Source organism: Capra hircus, unplaced genomic scaffold (assembly GCF_001704415.2).
Source record: "Capra hircus breed San Clemente unplaced genomic scaffold, ASM170441v1, whole genome shotgun sequence".
Classification (NCBI taxonomy): domain Eukaryota; kingdom Metazoa; phylum Chordata; class Mammalia; order Artiodactyla; family Bovidae; genus Capra; species Capra hircus.
In genome coordinates, this window is record NW_017190157.1 from 78,860 (window position 1) to 95,756 (window position 16,897).

The 16,897-nt window shown below is 49.3% G+C and overlaps 1 protein-coding gene across 1 annotated transcript; it reads left to right on the forward strand.

Moving 5' to 3' along the window:
* Positions 1-4,042: 4,042 nt before the first annotated feature.
* Positions 4,043-16,174, forward strand: SYP (synaptophysin). The gene is made up of 7 exons (XM_018045146.1): positions 4,043-4,120; positions 5,262-5,327; positions 6,441-6,565; positions 9,659-9,854; positions 10,547-10,738; positions 12,044-12,374; positions 14,551-16,174. Exons 1-6 carry the CDS (start codon positions 4,085-4,087, stop codon positions 12,368-12,370), a joined length of 942 nt encoding a protein of 313 aa, XP_017900635.1. The 5' UTR covers positions 4,043-4,084; the 3' UTR covers positions 12,371-12,374; positions 14,551-16,174.
* Positions 16,175-16,897: the final 723 nt, after the last annotated feature.

The window sequence follows — 16,897 nt, forward strand, 5'->3', positions numbered from 1 at the left end:
GGCCTGAGCCACTGCCCACACATGGGTATTTCCAGAAACCAGGACAGCCAGGCCTGATTATTCAGCGTCAGGGAAGGAGGGAGGAGGAGGAGGAAGAGACAGCAGCCAAAAAAAGCTGGAGACAAAGTGGAGGTGCTGGGGGAGGGAGGGTACTAGACAGATGGAGGGAAGTGGAGAGAGAGAGAGGATATGTGGGGGTTTGGATGAGGGGTGGGGGAAAGTCAGAGATTCCACAAGGGGTCAGGCAGATCAGACTGAGGCAGGACAGATGGGTGTAAAGGAAAGATACAGAAACCTCTAGGCGAGGCCTGCCAGTAGTCAGGCCTGGAGGTTAGAATTAGCCTGGCATGTGATGTGTCTTAGGCAGAGGGGCTCTCTGACAGTGTCAGAGAGGGAGACTAAATTGGGATCACCCTGTCTCCTACTTTGCCTTTTCTGCTGGAACAAAAGGAAATCTAGGACTCCCCTGGTGGTATGGTGGTTAAGATTGCACTTCCACTGCATGGGCATGGGGTCCGATCCTCGGTGGGGAAATAAGATCCTGCATGCTACACAGCATGGCCAGAAAGAGAGAGAGACAATCTAACTCCATTTGTAAAAGACATGGGTGACAGCTTAGGGTGAGGTTTCTAGCCTGGGAGAACCCACTCAGGGCCAACCTGGCTTTCCTGAGACCAACTTAGAGTACCTGATTCCCAGATCTCACAGATACTCTTTCTGCTTCTTTTCCTACCTTGAGTCGTTGCCCAAACTTTGGGGTCTCATTCATTCAGTGAAGGTTTAACAGGCATTTGTTTTGTGCCAGGCACTGTTCTGGGTTTCCCTTAGCACAAACTGAACTGGCTTAGACATGTGTCAAGACTTGTCCAAAGTGTTAGTCATCCCCATGCCAAAGGAATTGAAGTAGTGTTGGAAGTGGCACAGGATGGGGCCACCTGCGGGGAGAGTCTGACCTAAAGTCTCCCCCCAGCTCTCAGAGCAGGGGTGTCTCATTTGTATAATTTGTGTCAATTGAACCAAGACTGAAATTTCAGAGAAACCAAAATTGGAGATCTGGGACTCAGAATATAGAGTTGCACTAGGTCTGGAAACAAAGGCTTAGGGTGGTTGGGCTTGTGTATGGTGGGAAAGTAAGTTATGGGTCGGGTAAAGAGAGGGAAGGGAGTTGTTGAGGGATGAGGTGGGACAAGCCACCTGAGGCCAGATGATGCAGACCCTTGAATGCCAGGCCCCAACCCCTGGGGATTTTCCTGAACGCAGTGGGGAACCATGAGAGGAATTTGAGCAGGGTAGTGATATAGTTAACTTTGCATTTAAAATAGATGCTCTGACGTTTGTGCTGAAAACAGAAGGGAGGGGGAAGAGACTGGAGATGCTAAATTTGGCAGGAATGATGGTTGCCTTAGCCAGGGGAGGTGGCAGAGGAAATGGAGAGAAGGGAGTAGGTTCCAGAGATGTGTAGAGGTAAAATGAACCATTTACTGGGCCCCAAACTAGGTGTGTTACAGTGATTATCTTGTTTAACAGTGCAGCTATCCTGTAAGTACCATTTTAAATTATCTTACCTGTCCAAAGTCATACAGGAACAGATATTAGAGGTGGGATGCAAATTCCAGCAATTGGATGCCAAAGCCCAAGCTCTTCATACATACATTTGAACTATACATTCAGGTAGTTCAAAATTCAAAAGTACAGAGAAGTATAAAGTGAAAGTTTCCCTTCCCTCTGGAGGCAACCAGTGTTATCAGATATCTTTTATACAGTTACAGAATGCTGTACTGATAAGTGAGCACAATGGCTAACAGTGACAGGTGCTGGAGCCAAACTTCCTGGGTTCAAATCCTAGCTCCATCACTTACCAGCTGTTCAAAGTTCTACCACTTACCAGATGTTCAAATCCTAGTTCTATCACTTTCCAACTGTATTACTTTAGAAAATTCCTTCAGCTTAGTTTGGGATAATAGTAGTACCTGACTCATAGACTTGTTGTGAGGATTTAAATGAGTGATATATGAGAAGCTCACAGAATCACCATAATTTAAAATGTTAGTTATTCTATTATTATGATGCAATCCCTTCATTCTGTTTGTACACGATTCCCACATAGTTTGGCCTCTTGCACTTCTTAAGGATCTTGGATATCATTACACAGCTCCATATCATTAGTAATGACAGCTGCATCATACCCCATTTTGTGGCTCTAGCTGAGTTTTTTGTTAAACTGGCCACCAGTAATGAGCACTTGGGAAGTGTCCACACTTCCTTGTTTTTATAATAAAAAATAAAGAGCACTGCAGTGTATCATCTTATACATACTTCCTTTAGCACATGTATGAATCTCCCTGCAAGACAAATTCCTACAAGTGTAAGTGCTGAGCCACATATGTAGACTTGCTAGTTTGCTACGTCCTGCAAAATTAGTCTCTACAGAAGTTATACCAATTTAACTTCCATGGGCAAGTTATGAGAATGCCTGTTTCTGGCCAACCTGCTAATATAGAGCATTATCAAACTGTTTTATATTCCCCACCCTCAAAGGTGAAAAACAATGTTTTGGTAGCTTTTATAGGCATTTCTTTTAGTATGAGTGAGGCTTAGCATTTTAAATTCCAACTGTATTTATCCATTGGCTTCTACAAGGTGGCAATTGCCATTGACCTCGGTGGGCCTAGTTTTGGCAGTGGGAAGGAGGTGTAATCCAATTAAGAGAGGACTGAGGAATAAACAGGTTGTAACAAGTGTAGAAAGGGGAGAGTGAAAAAGTTGGCTTAAAGCTCAACATTCAGAAAACTAAGATCATGGCATCTGGTCCCATCACTTCATGGGAAATAGATGGGGAAACAGTGGAAACAGTGTCAGACTTTATTTTGGGGGGTTCCCAAATCACTGCAGATGGTGATTGCAGCCATGAAATTAAAAGACACTTACTCCTTGGAAGGAAAGTTATGACCAACCTAGACAGCATATTGAAAAGCAGAGATATTACTTTGCCAAGAAAGGTCCATCTAGTCAAGGCTATGGTTTTTCCTGTGGTCATGTATGGATGTGAGAATTGGACTGTAAAGAAAGCTGAGTGCCGAAAAATTGATGCTTTTGAACTGTGGTGTTGGAGAAGACTCTTGAGAGTCCCTTGGACTGCAAGGAGATCCACTCAATCCATCCTAAAGATCAGTCCTGGGTGTTCATTAGAAAGACTGATACTAAAGCTGAAACTCCAAAACTTTGGCCACCTCATGCGAAGAGTTGACTCATTGGAAAAGACCCTGATGCTGGGAGGGATTGGGGGCAGGAGGAGAAGGGGATGACAGAGGACAAGATGGCTGGATGGCATCACCGACTCAATGGACATGAGTTTGAGTGAACTCCGGGAGTTGGTGATGGACAGGGAGGCCTGGCATGTTGTGATTCACGGGGTCGAAAAGAGTTGGACACGACTGAGCGACTGAACTGAACTGAACTGAACAAGTGTAGAGTTGGAGTAGGGAGTTGACTAAGTTATTCCTTAGTCAAAGTGTTGCTTTGACGAAGGAAGAGAGAAACAGGGGAGATAGTTGGAGTGGGAGGGTGGTGGGGTTTTTTTTAATGTGTTGAAAATGCAGAAAAGAAGAAACTCTCAAGAAATTGCAGGGACTTTGGGCACTGTCAGTAACTAGCTGGGTAACCTTATACAAGTCGCTTAACCTCTCTGGGGACTAATTTTCCTCACCTGTAAAAATGGGGACAATGGTCCCTACCACATAGGGATGTTCTAAGAATTAAATAAATGAACACATTCAACAAATTCAGTAAAGGGCTGGCAAACTGTCCTACTGTAGGACGGAACGGTCCACCTCCCCAAATCTCTAGCCGTGTTTTCAGAGATCACGACCTTCCCAGAGAATTCTCACGGTTCCAACCTCCCGGCTGGAATGGCGACCAGTGAAATTTAGACAAGGCCGCTGTGCGCAGGCTCCCTTGGCGTGTGAGGCGGGGGTGCGAGGGGCGGAGCTGCGGCCGCCTGGGCTGTTCCGACGATCGCGCGCCGCCCCCGCCGCGCCCTGCGCCCGCCCTTGCCAGCAGGCGCCTCCCGCCCCCCGCATTGCTGATGCTGCTGCTGGCCGACATGGACGTGGTGAATCAGGTACGCGTTCCAGCACCGCGGACAGAGCCCGCCGCTGCCCGGCCTCCTAGCCCGGGTCGCAGTGAATCTGCCTACTCTTAGAGGTGGTGGCCAGAATTCTAGCAGCGGACGCCTGGTCCCCGGCTCTGGGGCTGGGGTCTGCGGCAGACGAGGGGAGGGAAGGGGAGGTGGAGAAAAGGAGTGCGCCCTTTGCCGCAGCGAGGGCTGTCCTCACTGCCGCAGCGGGAGCCGCCAGAAGCCATTTCTTTACAGGCGAGAGAGGAAGAGGGGTCTTAGAGCTAGGGTATAGGCAAGGAGGGATGGGAAGGGAGAATGGAAGGAAGATTGGGGGGTGCTGCGGATGAGCTAGGAGATAGAGCGACAGAAGGAGTGGGGGCGGGGGTGCAAGGGAGGGCTGACACCTGCCCCTCCCAGACCCTTCCAGATGGTACCCTGGTAGACGACCACCTCTTCCCCCAGAGCAGACCAAGGGGGACGATCGGTTTCGCTTCTCCCAAACCCCTAGTCTCCCTTCCCCCAGCACATATACAGTGAAGCCATGTCCCAGCTCTCCTCCGCCTTAATCAGTCCAGACCTTCTGCCATCGCACTCTTCTTCACCACCTCAGAACCTCGCCCACCTCTAACCAGGACTAACCTTTCCCCATCCTCATCATCTCAGACACCCCACCACCATCATCTGACTCACCTTTACCGCTGCAGACCCCTCCCCCACCCTAGCCAACCCAATTCCCTCCCTGTTGACTCACCTTCACCATCCAAGACCATTTCCCCCACCTTAATGAACCCCAACTCCTTCCTCACTCTCTCCACCTGATCCCCTTTGCCATCTGACTCATCTTTACCATTTCAAACCTTCTCTCCTTCCTTAATTAGTCCTGACTCCATCCCTACCTTCCTCATCCTTGAACCCCTCTACCATCTCTCTCCCCATCTCCCTGAACCCCAGGGATCTTCTTCAGAGACCCTGAACTCACACCTTCCTGAAAGTGTCACTTTCTCCTTTTCACCTTCTCTCCAAACGTTACTCTCTCCCTGAGATCACATGCCTTATCCCCAGGGGTTATTGCCTGGTGGCCTTGTCCCTCACCTCCCTCTCCATCCCCAACAACCCCACCCTTCCCCACTACTTCTCTCCTCAGCTGGTGGCTGGGGGTCAGTTCCGGGTGGTCAAGGAGCCCCTCGGCTTCGTGAAGGTGCTGCAATGGGTGAGTGTGGTCTGAGCTGTGGGGAGAAAGAGGGAGGTACTGGGATTCGGAAGAGCAGAGGTGGAGTATGGATGGGGAGGGAGGAATAGATGGGTGGGTGGGGGGCAAAGGGTATGGGGAAATTGGGCTCCAGGGTGAAGTCCCAGGGCATTGGGGCCAGAGAATGGATGGGCCGTGATGTAACATCACATAAGGTCAAGGGTACCCACATCATGAAGTGAAATATTGTGATGTGCTACTTCCTCTCCTGAGGTGAGAGAGGGACAAGGGAGGTGAAGCCTGAAGCTGGTTCTCCAGGGAGAGACACAAAGCCAGAGAAACCCAAAGACAGTGAAGGAGACAGAGAGAATGGGAGATCAGGAATAATGGAGACAGAGATGGAAATACCCAGAAAAAAAGATAGAGATACACACAAAGAAATGGGAGACAGATAAAGATGAACAGAGATGCAAAGAGAAACAGACACAGGAAGAGAGGAAGAAAAGTGGGGTGGGGAGAGAAAGATATAGAAGAAGAAGAGACCCACTGCAAAAAGAGAAAGAGATAAATTGATAAACAGAAAGGCAGGAGGGAGACAGAGAGAGCACCACAGAGACAATGAGTCAGAGACAAAGCAGGGAGTTAGAGACAAACCAAGAAAGAGAAAGGCACACACACAGAGAGACATACATTCAGAGAGAGAGAGAGAGAAGAGGCAGAAAGAGCCTTACATAGATACTAGAGAAGTAGAGAGAGAAACAGACAGAGATATTTGAGAAAGACAAAGACAGAGAGAGAGAGAGACTGAGAGAACTAGAGACACAGAGGACAACAGAGACAGGCAGAATACAGAGAGAGAGAGAGAGAGAAATAGAGACTGAGACAGAACAAGGGGAATCAGAGCATTGTTGAGATGTAGAGCCCAAGAGAGACAGTGGGAGAAAGACTGGAAGAGATAGTCACACCCCTCTAATCAGCTTGTCCTTGGGCCCCATGAGCCCTGATTAGGGGGTGGGGGTGGGGACTAGTCCATCTGCTGCTGCCTATACTGGGTCCTGATCTGTCCAGAGGAGGGCAGCCCCATCCCACGTGCACACAGGCTCACTGTGGCCATCCCCACCCCTACTGCCCAAGGTCTTTGCCATCTTCGCCTTTGCCACATGCGGCAGTTACAGTGGGGAGTTCCAGCTGAGTGTGGACTGTGCCAACAAGACCAAGAGTGACCTCAACATCGAGGTCGAATTCGAGTACCCCTTCAGGTGTGCCCCTACAGGGATCCTGACAGGCCTGGGATGGGGGTGGGGGGTTGGGACTGGCCAACACCTCCACCCCAGAGGCTCCTGCCCAGCCTCCACCTCGGGAGACCACACCCACTCAAATCACTGCGCATGCACTGAGCACCTACCTTGTGCCTGGCACTGCTCTGGACATCCAGGACACGTGGCGACCAAGACAGGCATAGGCTGTTGCCCTCTGACTATGTTCTAGTGAAGAGGAGGGACAGGAGACTAGCAATAAATAAGATTCAAAATTATATATATATATATATATATATATATATACACACACACATATGTATCCTTAATGCCATAGGATAATAATGTTAGCCAATATTATTATTTAATTCCCATTCATTCATTCCATATAGATATCTTGAGAACCTGTTGTATGTCAGGTACTGCTCAAAGTGCTGGGGATAAAACAGACCAAGCTCCCTACCCTCGTGGAGCCAACATTATAACAAATAAACAAATTAAAAAAGATAATTGCAGATTTGGAGAAATCCGAGGAGAGATCCTCCTGCAGGGTCTTATGATAGAGAATAATGAGGGGGTGCTGCTTAGCCATAGAGAAGGATTAAACCCAATTAAGTAGTTCTGAGAATTATTGAGCTCTTACCGTATGCTGGGTGCTAGGTACATGAGAGTGAGCACAAGCAGGCAAAGTGGCTGCCCTAATGGAGAGGCTTCCCTCCTAGCCATGGAAAGACAGAGACTTACAAGAACAATTTCAATGGAGGCTCCTGAGGCTTTTCCACTCCTAGGACAAGTCACATACCTACTCCATGTCTCCATTTCTTCACCCATAAAAGGGGATAATAATACTCATCCTACAGGGTTATGATACATACTAAGTGAATTAATACTTGTAAAATGATTAGCACAGTGCCAGACACACAATAAGCACTCCATAAGTGTTTGTTAAAATAAGGGAAATAAAGAAGTTTAAAGGACTCAGGAAAGAGGTCAGGGATTGAGTTGGAAATTAGGGATTTTTGAGCATTAAGGGTAAATGTAGGCTCAGGAGATCATCCAAGGTGAGAGGGAAGACTGAAGAGAGGATAGTCCAGCAGTGGCCCTGAGCAATAATCAAAAGAAAAGCGCCAGGGAGGCACGGTCTGAGAGGCTGGGGAGGGGGCATGGGAACCAGGGATCCACCAGCTCACAGAAGCTAAGGGAGTTTGGGGAACGAGTAGGGGTTGCAGCATGAGATATTTTGGAATCTGCTGCTGCTAAGTCGCTTCAGTCGTGTCCGACTCTGTGCGACCCCATAGACAGCAGCCCACCAGGCTCCCCCGTCCCTGGGATTCTCCAAGCAAGAACACTGGAGTGGGTTGCCATTTCCTTCTCCAATGCATGAAAGTGAAAAGTGAAAGTGAAGTTGCTCAGTCGTGTCCGACTCTTAGCAACTTCATGGACCGAAGCCTACCAGGTTCCTCCGTCCATGGGATTTTCCAGGCAAGAGTACTGGAGTGGGGGTTGCCATTGCCTTCTCCACTTTGGAATCTAGAAGGTCACAAAAATGTATGGCCCCCAACACCTACCATGCCTAGAGCCTCAGGTCCTGAGGATCTGCCCTTTACCCACAAGTCTGCCAGGGAAAAAATCTTTAGCCTATGTTCCCCTTGACCATCCCTGCCACTGCCCCAATAACCCCCCTTAAGGACTCCACATTCCCCCTAGAAACCCAAAAACTCAAACCAGACCCAACTCCTAGCTCCATCATTTAGCAGCCTTGCAGCCCCAGATAAGTAACTTAGTCTTGCAGAGCCTTGGTTTGTTCTTCTGTAAAACAGGTATAATAATGCCTCCTTTAGAGAATTGCTGGGGAGAGTCCTTAAAAGAGGCAATTATGTAAAATGCTTAGAGCTGATCAATACGTTTAAGCCCTTCCCTTAGGGCCTTTGCTATACAAGGGCACCGGCACCATTTGCTTATCTCAGGATCCTGCCCCCCAACCTGAGGTCGGAGCTCAGGGACGTCACTCCAGTCTTTCTCCCCACACACATTCTTCCTTATGACCCCTCTTCCCTCACACCACATGTCTTCCCAGTCTGCCCCTACCCGCCCCACCCACACCTCACATACACCCATCCTGTTCTTGCATCCCTTCTACCCTCCTGTCTTTCTGTCCGTCTCCTCCTATCTTATAGTCTCTGGGCTCTCCTCTGCTGTGTACACATTTGTTTTTCTTTTGAGGACCTGAAGTGAGGTGGAGAGAAGAGTCAACATGACATAGGGCAAAAACAGGATTCAGATCCCAATTCTGTCATTCCCATGCCAGCTGTGTGACTTTAGGCAAGTCAGTGCGTTTCTTGGAGCCTCTGTTTCTGCCTCCACATATTTCATTTAATAAATACTTACTGAGCGCCTACTATGTGGTAGCACTGTTCCGGGACTTAAGGGCACAACAATGAACAAAACCAAGGAAAAAGCCCTGCCCTCTTGTACTTACAGCAAAAATCAAGGAAAAAAGTAACATACATGGTATGTCCAGAGGTATCACAGTTACAGAGAAAATGGAGTAAAGAAGGGGCTAAGGAGTGCTGGGAGGGAATGGTTAGATTTAATTTTAAATAGATCAGGGAAGACCTCACTGAGAAGACCCCACAGTGTAGCAAAGCTTGAAGGAGATGGAGTGGGTAAGATATGAGATATCTAGGAGAGCATTCTAGTGCAAATATCCTAGGGTGGGAGGGTGCCTGGTGTGTTCTATGAATAACCAAGGGGCTGAATAACACCTATTTCACCAGGATGTTCTCAGCAATCACTGAAATGTGACTGCAGGACTTTCCTGGTGGTCTAGTGGTTAGGACTCTAGCTTTCACTGCTGAAGGCACGGATTCAGTCCCTGGTCAGGGAACTAGGATCCCACAAGCCCTGTAGTGCAACCATAAAAGCCAAACAACAACAAATAATGAAATGTGACTGGTACACAGTAGGTGCTCATGAATGGTTATCTCCTCCTCTTCCTGGGACCATGTCAGAATCTGGGAGGCCCCAAGACTGGGGAGGGGGGAGGGGAAGGGAGTTCTTAGGGCCTAGGCCACACCTGCCCACCTCTCTCCACAGGCTGCACGAAGTGTACTTTGAGGCACCCACCTGCCAAGGGGACCCTAAAAAAATCTTCCTGGTGGGGAACTACTCCTCATCAGCTGAATTCTTTGTCACCGTGGCTGTGTTTGCCTTCCTCTACTCCATGGGGGCTCTGGCTACCTACATCTTCCTGCAGAACAAGTACCGAGAGAACAACAAAGGGCCCATGCTGGTGAGCTCCCACAGCCACTCACATGCATGCAGGGGCCAGGGGACATGGAGCCTTGGGGACACAGCCATTTTCAGAGGCCACACCAAATTCCAGACAGGCTCACACGCAAGCACTGCTGCTACGAGCATCAGAGACACTGACTCAGAGTGACAGGGACACTCTACAGCCCACACGGAATCCCAGACACCTGGAAACTTACCACCTCTCACCAAACCCCACAGTCTAGATGAAAGAAAGGAGCACACAGAGGTTCATTACATCAGTCATGCTTGTCATCCATCATACCACACAGACACACTGGTTCCTATACAGCAGTACTCATACACCCTCATTCCAGATACAAAATGACACAAATCTCCACATTCAGACAAACGTGGAAAGACACACTACTTGCCACAGATTAGACAACCAACTCACAGAACCCTCCTCATACACACACACCCCCCAGATACCACAATCACACTCTCACACCCTCTGTGTCATACATACACACACACACATGCACGTCCAAGCAAGAAGGGCCACCTTCAAGTGAGTGTTGGGGGCTTCAAGAGCTGGAAAGGCAAGGGAGAGACAAGCCTCTTCTGGGGGACCTGCCCTCCCAAGAAAGCCTGTGATCTGAGGAGGCTCCAACAGCCCAGCATGAAGCAGCCCACTCATGGTGCTATATCCCTCTCCCCTGCCTGTCTTAGGACTTTCTGGCCACGGCAGTGTTTGCCTTCATGTGGCTGGTTAGCTCATCGGCCTGGGCCAAGGGGCTGTCAGACGTGAAGATGGCCACAGACCCAGAGAACATTATTAAGGGGATGCATGTCTGCCACCAGCCAGGGAATACATGCAAGGAGCTGAGGGACCCTGTGACCTCTGGCCTCAACACCTCAGTGGTAAGTCCTGGGAAGCTGGCTGAGACAGCTGGGGAGGGTGGCTGGGAAACTTAATCTGGCATGGGGAGGAAGAGTGTTGGAAAGAAAAAAATGAGAGGAGAATTCCAAAGAAATCTGAGAGGGCTCCTTGGAGGAGGCATGCAAACAACAGAGCCTTGAAGAATGAGATAGTAATTGTAATCACTGTGACACCACAAACTGTTCCCAAAAGGGGGGCATGAAATTTTCTGTCCAGTTAGGTCCTGGATTCCAGGCTCAGCCTAGTCATGTAGAATCTCTGGCAACTCAGTGAGTACCCTCTAGGGACCTGTTTCCTTACGAGCAAAATGAAAGAATAACTTGAAATGTTTCTCATCTGGACGCCCCCTACTGGCCAGACTCAGGCTGAGCTAAAATCCCGGTTCTGCCACTTGCAAGTTCTATAACCTGTAACTATCAATAGATAGCCTCTCAAGACCTCAGTTTGAGCATATAAATGGAAAACAAGAGTTGATTAGTGGAATAATAACACACAAAATGCTTAGAAAAGGACCTGGCACATGGTAAGTCGTATACAAGTGTTACAGATGCTAAGGTTCCAATTTTTTTCTGTCAATTGCTGGCTATCAGACCTCCAGCCACTTAGTTTCTCTGGGCCTCAGTTTCCTCAACTGTAAAGTAGAAATATTACTTTCTGGCCCCAAACGGAATTACATTTACATATTTATACAAATTCCATATCTTTGTTTTAGTATAAATCATATATTTATATACTTTACACATATGTATTTATACATAAGCCCCTGGTGACTTAGTGGTAAAGAAACTGCCTGCAATGCAGGAGACACAGGAGACGCGGGTTTGATCCCTGGGTCAAGAAGATCTCCTGGAGAAGGAAATGGCAACCCACTCCAGTATTCTTGCCTGGAAAATCCCATTTATGTACTTTATACATATATGTATATACATATGTGTGTATATGTGTTTATTAGTGTTATGCTCACGTATTTAATAAAATTTTATGCTTAACATTTTACTATATCTTACAAAATTAGATTCATTTACTATATTCTGTACATGTACAAATGTGTATATATGCAAATACATAAGCACGTACATCCCTGGGAATGTGAATTCTAATCACCCCACCAAGGTGATTTTTTTACACATAGACATTCATGTGCTGGGACTCGGAGGGTCAGGGTCTCAGAAACCACCACCCTCTGGGCGCCTGGGAATCCAAGCTCAATGCAAACAGTGTCAATGTTCCCCGGGACCACTAGGGCAATGGGCGCTAGATGACAGCAGAGCTTTGTCTCCCCGCAGGTGTTTGGCTTCCTGAACCTAGTGCTCTGGGTCGGCAACCTGTGGTTCGTGTTCAAGGAGACAGGCTGGGCCGCCCCATTCCTGCGTGCTCCTCCTGGTGCCCCCGAGAAGCAACCAGCGCCCGGGGACGCCTATGGCGAGGCAGGCTACGGGCAGGGCCCCGGCGGGTACGGGCCCCAGGACTCCTACGGGCCCCAGGGCGGCTATCAGCCAGACTACGGGCAGCCGGCCAGCAGCGGCGGCGGTGGCTATGGGCCTCAGGGCGACTACGGGCAGCAAGGCTACGGCCCTCAGGGTGCACCCACATCCTTCTCCAATCAGATGTAGTCTGGTGAGTGACAGATGGGTGAGATAGCCAATGAGGGCTCATGAAAGGAGATGGGCGGGTCAATGAACCAATAAGAGGCAGGAATATATGGTCCATAGGACGCTAGCTGGACAAGTAAGGACGGCCGTTCGAAGGCCCCAATAGAGAGGCGGAGCTACATGTTAAGGGCGACTAACTAGCCAATGGTGGAGAGGAGAAGAGTGGCTTTTGAAAATAGGCAGAATGAAGAGCCAATGGGAGAGAGGTGGAAGTGCTGCTCTGATAGAAGGGAGGGGAGAGAAACGGACAGAGCAACCAATGAAAGGAGTAATAACAGGAGGATTTGCGTATTGGAAAGTCGGCCGGGCGCAGACGCCGAGGAGGGAAGAGGAGGTGGATCTTAGCCAATGTGTTATGATAAGGCCAGTGGATGATGAGGGTAAATGGGCTTGAATCATGAAGTTCAGCGATTACTAATCTGGAAGGAGGTGACAGATCTGCCACCTCTCTGCAACCGTGGAGATGAGGGGGATGGTGTGGAATTTCCAAGAGGGAAAGGGGCGGGGCGGAGCGAAGCAGAGGGCATTGGAAAGTCTTGCTTGCCTTGTTGGTACCCTAAAGAGAAGCGAGATGTCCCTCGCATATGAGAGGGGAAGATGGGAAATAGAGGCAGGCTGATGGCGTTAGAGGGAAAGGCAAGGAAATGGCAACACAGGTGGCGGTAGCTTCTGGCACTTGGCCAGGATGGAAAGGGCGGAGGAGTTTATTAGGTATCTCATATACAATTCATTAAAAATTCCTGTTGGCTCTACCTTCAAAATATATCTATAATCTTCGCACTGTCCCCCTGGACCTCTTCACTGATTTCCACTCCCATTCCCATTATATTCTGCTCACAGCTTGGGGAACGACCCTGTTAAATCCTAAGTCAAGCCACAGCCTTCCTGTGCTCAGAACTCAGATCTCTGCTGGGGCTCACTCAGATTAAAAGCCAAAGTCTTCATTATGGCCCACGAGGCCCTACACAATCTAGCCCCACCCCTCACTTCTCTGACCTCTCATCCCCAACCACTCCCCCTGACTCTGTTCCAGCCACACTGGCCATCTCGATGTGTCAGGCCCAGTCCAACTTCATGGTCTTGGTACTTGCTTTCTCGGAGTTTCAAACCCACACACACTGATAACCTTACCTGGCCAACTCCTTACAAGTCCCTTTTCTTACCTTTCCCTATGTTTTCTTTATCACAGTCTGTAATTATTTATATATTTATTTACTATCTCTTCTACTAGATTAGGGGACGTCCCCATGACTAATTCATGCCGTAGATAAATCAGAGCATTACTAATGTTAAGAAACATTTACTGAAACAACATAGCATGAAACATTGTACCATCATTTTAAAATATCCAGGGTCAAAGCTGAAGTCCTCACAACTTTGACCACAAGGTCCTATGTGACCCCATTACCTATCTCTCTGACATCACCTTCTATCACTCTCCCTTGCTCACTCCACTGAAGCCCCATGGATCTCCTTGCTGTTCCTCAAACACACTAGATGTGGTCTCACCCCAGGGCCCTTGCACTGGCGGCTGTGCTCCCTGCTCAGAATGTAATTCTCCTTGGTTATCTGCATGGTTCATTCCCTCACCTCCTTAAGTCTTTATTCCAATGTCACTTCTTCAATGAGGTCTTCTCTGACTACCTACTTACTAGAGCAACCTTTCTTTCCCTACTGGCACTCCTAATCCCCCTCATTCCAGTCTAATTTTGTTTTTCCATTTCACTTATTATCACCTTATGTCATACTAGATAACTTATTTACACATCATGGTCATTGTTTGAAGTCTCTCTGTCTCCCCTGCTACAATGTAAGCTCCACAAAGATATGGATCTTCGCTCTGCTCAATGTAGTTTATCAGCAATGAGGAGAACAGTACCTGTTAACAGATATTTTTGGATTAGGGGAAACCAGTCCAAAAGGAAACCATAATTTCTTTGGTACCTAATCTAGTGGAGGTAAGGTATATCTTCCCGACAGGAGCAGCTGGGATGAAGCTGATCCCAAGACTATAAGTGAAGGAAGAAGGGCATGGCAGATAGAGGGTAAAGCCTGGGCAGAGGCATAGCAGCCCAGCCCTGCCCTAAAGGCACTACCTGTGTCTAGACCACCTCTCCTTTTTATATCTTTTGTCTCCACAGGTCAGTGCAGCCTGGGAGGACCCCATGGGTAGGCAAGAGCTCAGGAGAAGGCCTGCCCCCACTTACCACCCCTACACCCCAGGTCTCCACCCCTCAAGCCAGGAGACCCTTAACTGTCTTTGCTGTTTTTATATATATATATTATATATAAATATCTATTTATCTGTCTAAGCCCTGCCCCCGCTCCACTCCCCTTGTGCATTAAGGACCCGATCTTGAGTGGGCCCTTCTCTTACCCCTACCCATTCCCCTTCATCCTTTGGCCCCTCTCTGTTCCCTGGCCCTGTGCCCTGAGGTTGGGGGGACTCTTTAAGGGGCACAGGGAGGAGACAGAAGGCTGCATGGGGAGGGTGGGTGTGAGTTCAGACTATCTCTCCTTTCTCTCTCTCCTCCTCCTCACTCTGGCCTTGATTTCCTCCAGTAATTCCTGAACAGGGGCCATTAGGGAAAATCCAACACTGAAGAGGGGAGAAAGGCAGAGACTGGGTGAGCCTGGGACCCAAGGTGGTCTTGGAGAGGAGTTCTAGAGTAGAGGAGACTAATAAGCAGATAGGTTGGGTTCCAGACATACTGGATTTGGAGTCTCAAGAAGAAGGGTGCCCTACAGCATTCTAGAATGGGGCTTGGAAGGAAGATGAGGGTGGGGGTCTAGAAGGGGTGGAGCTTTGAGTGAGGCAGTGGTAGGGCCCGCAGTGAGCAGGGGTTAGAGTAGGACAGAGTTCTAAGGAAGGAGTGTGACTTGAGACCTAGGAACCAGGTAGAGAAAAACGCTGAGGGCTGGTTTTAGAGAGGGTGGGGCTTGAACTAGACAGTGGGTGAGGCTCCAGAGTGGGCGGGTCTCGGATTGGGACCAGAATCTATGAAAGGGGTGTGACTTGGAACATTCCATAGCCTGAGTTTGATTCTAAAGGGGGCAGACCTTGGGCAAGCCTAGAAGTGGGGTCCAGGAATGAGCCAAACTTGGAGTGAGGTCATGGTCAGGATTCTAGACAGTTGGGGGCTCATAGTGAGGCCTGCCTGGTGGTTTCAAAAAGGGCAGCCCTGCCCCGGAAATGGAGCAGTGAAGAAAATATATTTTAAAGTGGATGGGCTTGGCAGTGGGGAGGGTAGGATGAGAGGCTTGGCTGGGGCTGAGGGATGGGTTTTGTTAGGGGTGGGGGGAATATCTTTGGCCAAGGCTGGGGACTGAGGTGGCCCAGGAAGAGCTGAGAAATAAGACTTGGAGGTTAAGGGGTGGGATCCAGAGAGAGGCACCCCCCACACACCTTTGCCCACCCTGAGATGGGCCAGCTAGGCAATCAGTGGACAGAGCCAAAGGGTCTGTGGGGCCAACCCACCCTCTCTCCCCCCTTCCCTTGCCTCCTCCCTCCCTCCACACCCGCTTCCTTCCCGGGGTGGTTGGAGGCCCGGTCTGGAGCCCCTATCCTGCGCCCTCTGCTGTGTCTGTGGCGTCTGTAGTGCCTGTGATCGTGTGTTGCCATTTTGTCTGGCTGTTGCCCCTCCCCCACCCCTCCAGACCTTCTCCCTTTCCTGTGCCCTTGGATATTGTTTGAAGACTCCCTCCCCGAGGAAGAACAAATATGATTAATTCTCCCCTAAATAAATTCCTCAACCACCTAGTCCACACGGCTCTGACTTCTCAGTGTCTTTTGGGGGGGGGCGGGTTGCAGAGGCGGGGGAAAAAGGGAAAAGAAGGTGAGAGAAAGCTCCACCTCTGACCTGCTGGACACCGTTCAAGAAACCCCATTTTCAGCCCCTCCAACAGTGTTTTGTTGAGCTGCATCCTCTGTGAAGCCTCGCTTGCCGATTGTTCTAAGTCACACTCAGAGTAGCCCTGCCCACTGCCCTACTACTGGCCACTGAATGCCCAGTCGCATCCGACTCTTTGCAGTCTCATGGACAGTAGCCCACCAGGCTCCTCTGTCCATAGAATTTTCCAGGCAAGAATACTGGAGTGGGTTGCCATTTCCTCCTGCAGGGTATCTTCCTGACCCAGGGATCGAACCCAAGCTTCCTGTGTCTCCAGCATTGCAGGCGGATTCTTTACCACTGAATCTCTCTACAGTTGGGTTCTAATTTGGGTTCCTTAGACAGGCCCTTTCCCAGACTCTGGGGAGCCCTGTCCTTGAATCCCCAAAGGGTTCAAATAGGATCCCCATGCTTCACAAGGAGACTTCTCTCTAGTCACCTGCCTCGCATTCTTCAGACCCTGCTGTCTCTCCGTTTCCTTGCCTGCGCTCCTGCTGGAGAACCGGGAGACCGACTAGGCAGCAAGGCGAAGGCGGGGCGCCAAGGAGGCTAGTTAGTTCCTTCATTCATTTCATAACCTTTCCTGGCTCCTCCCTGG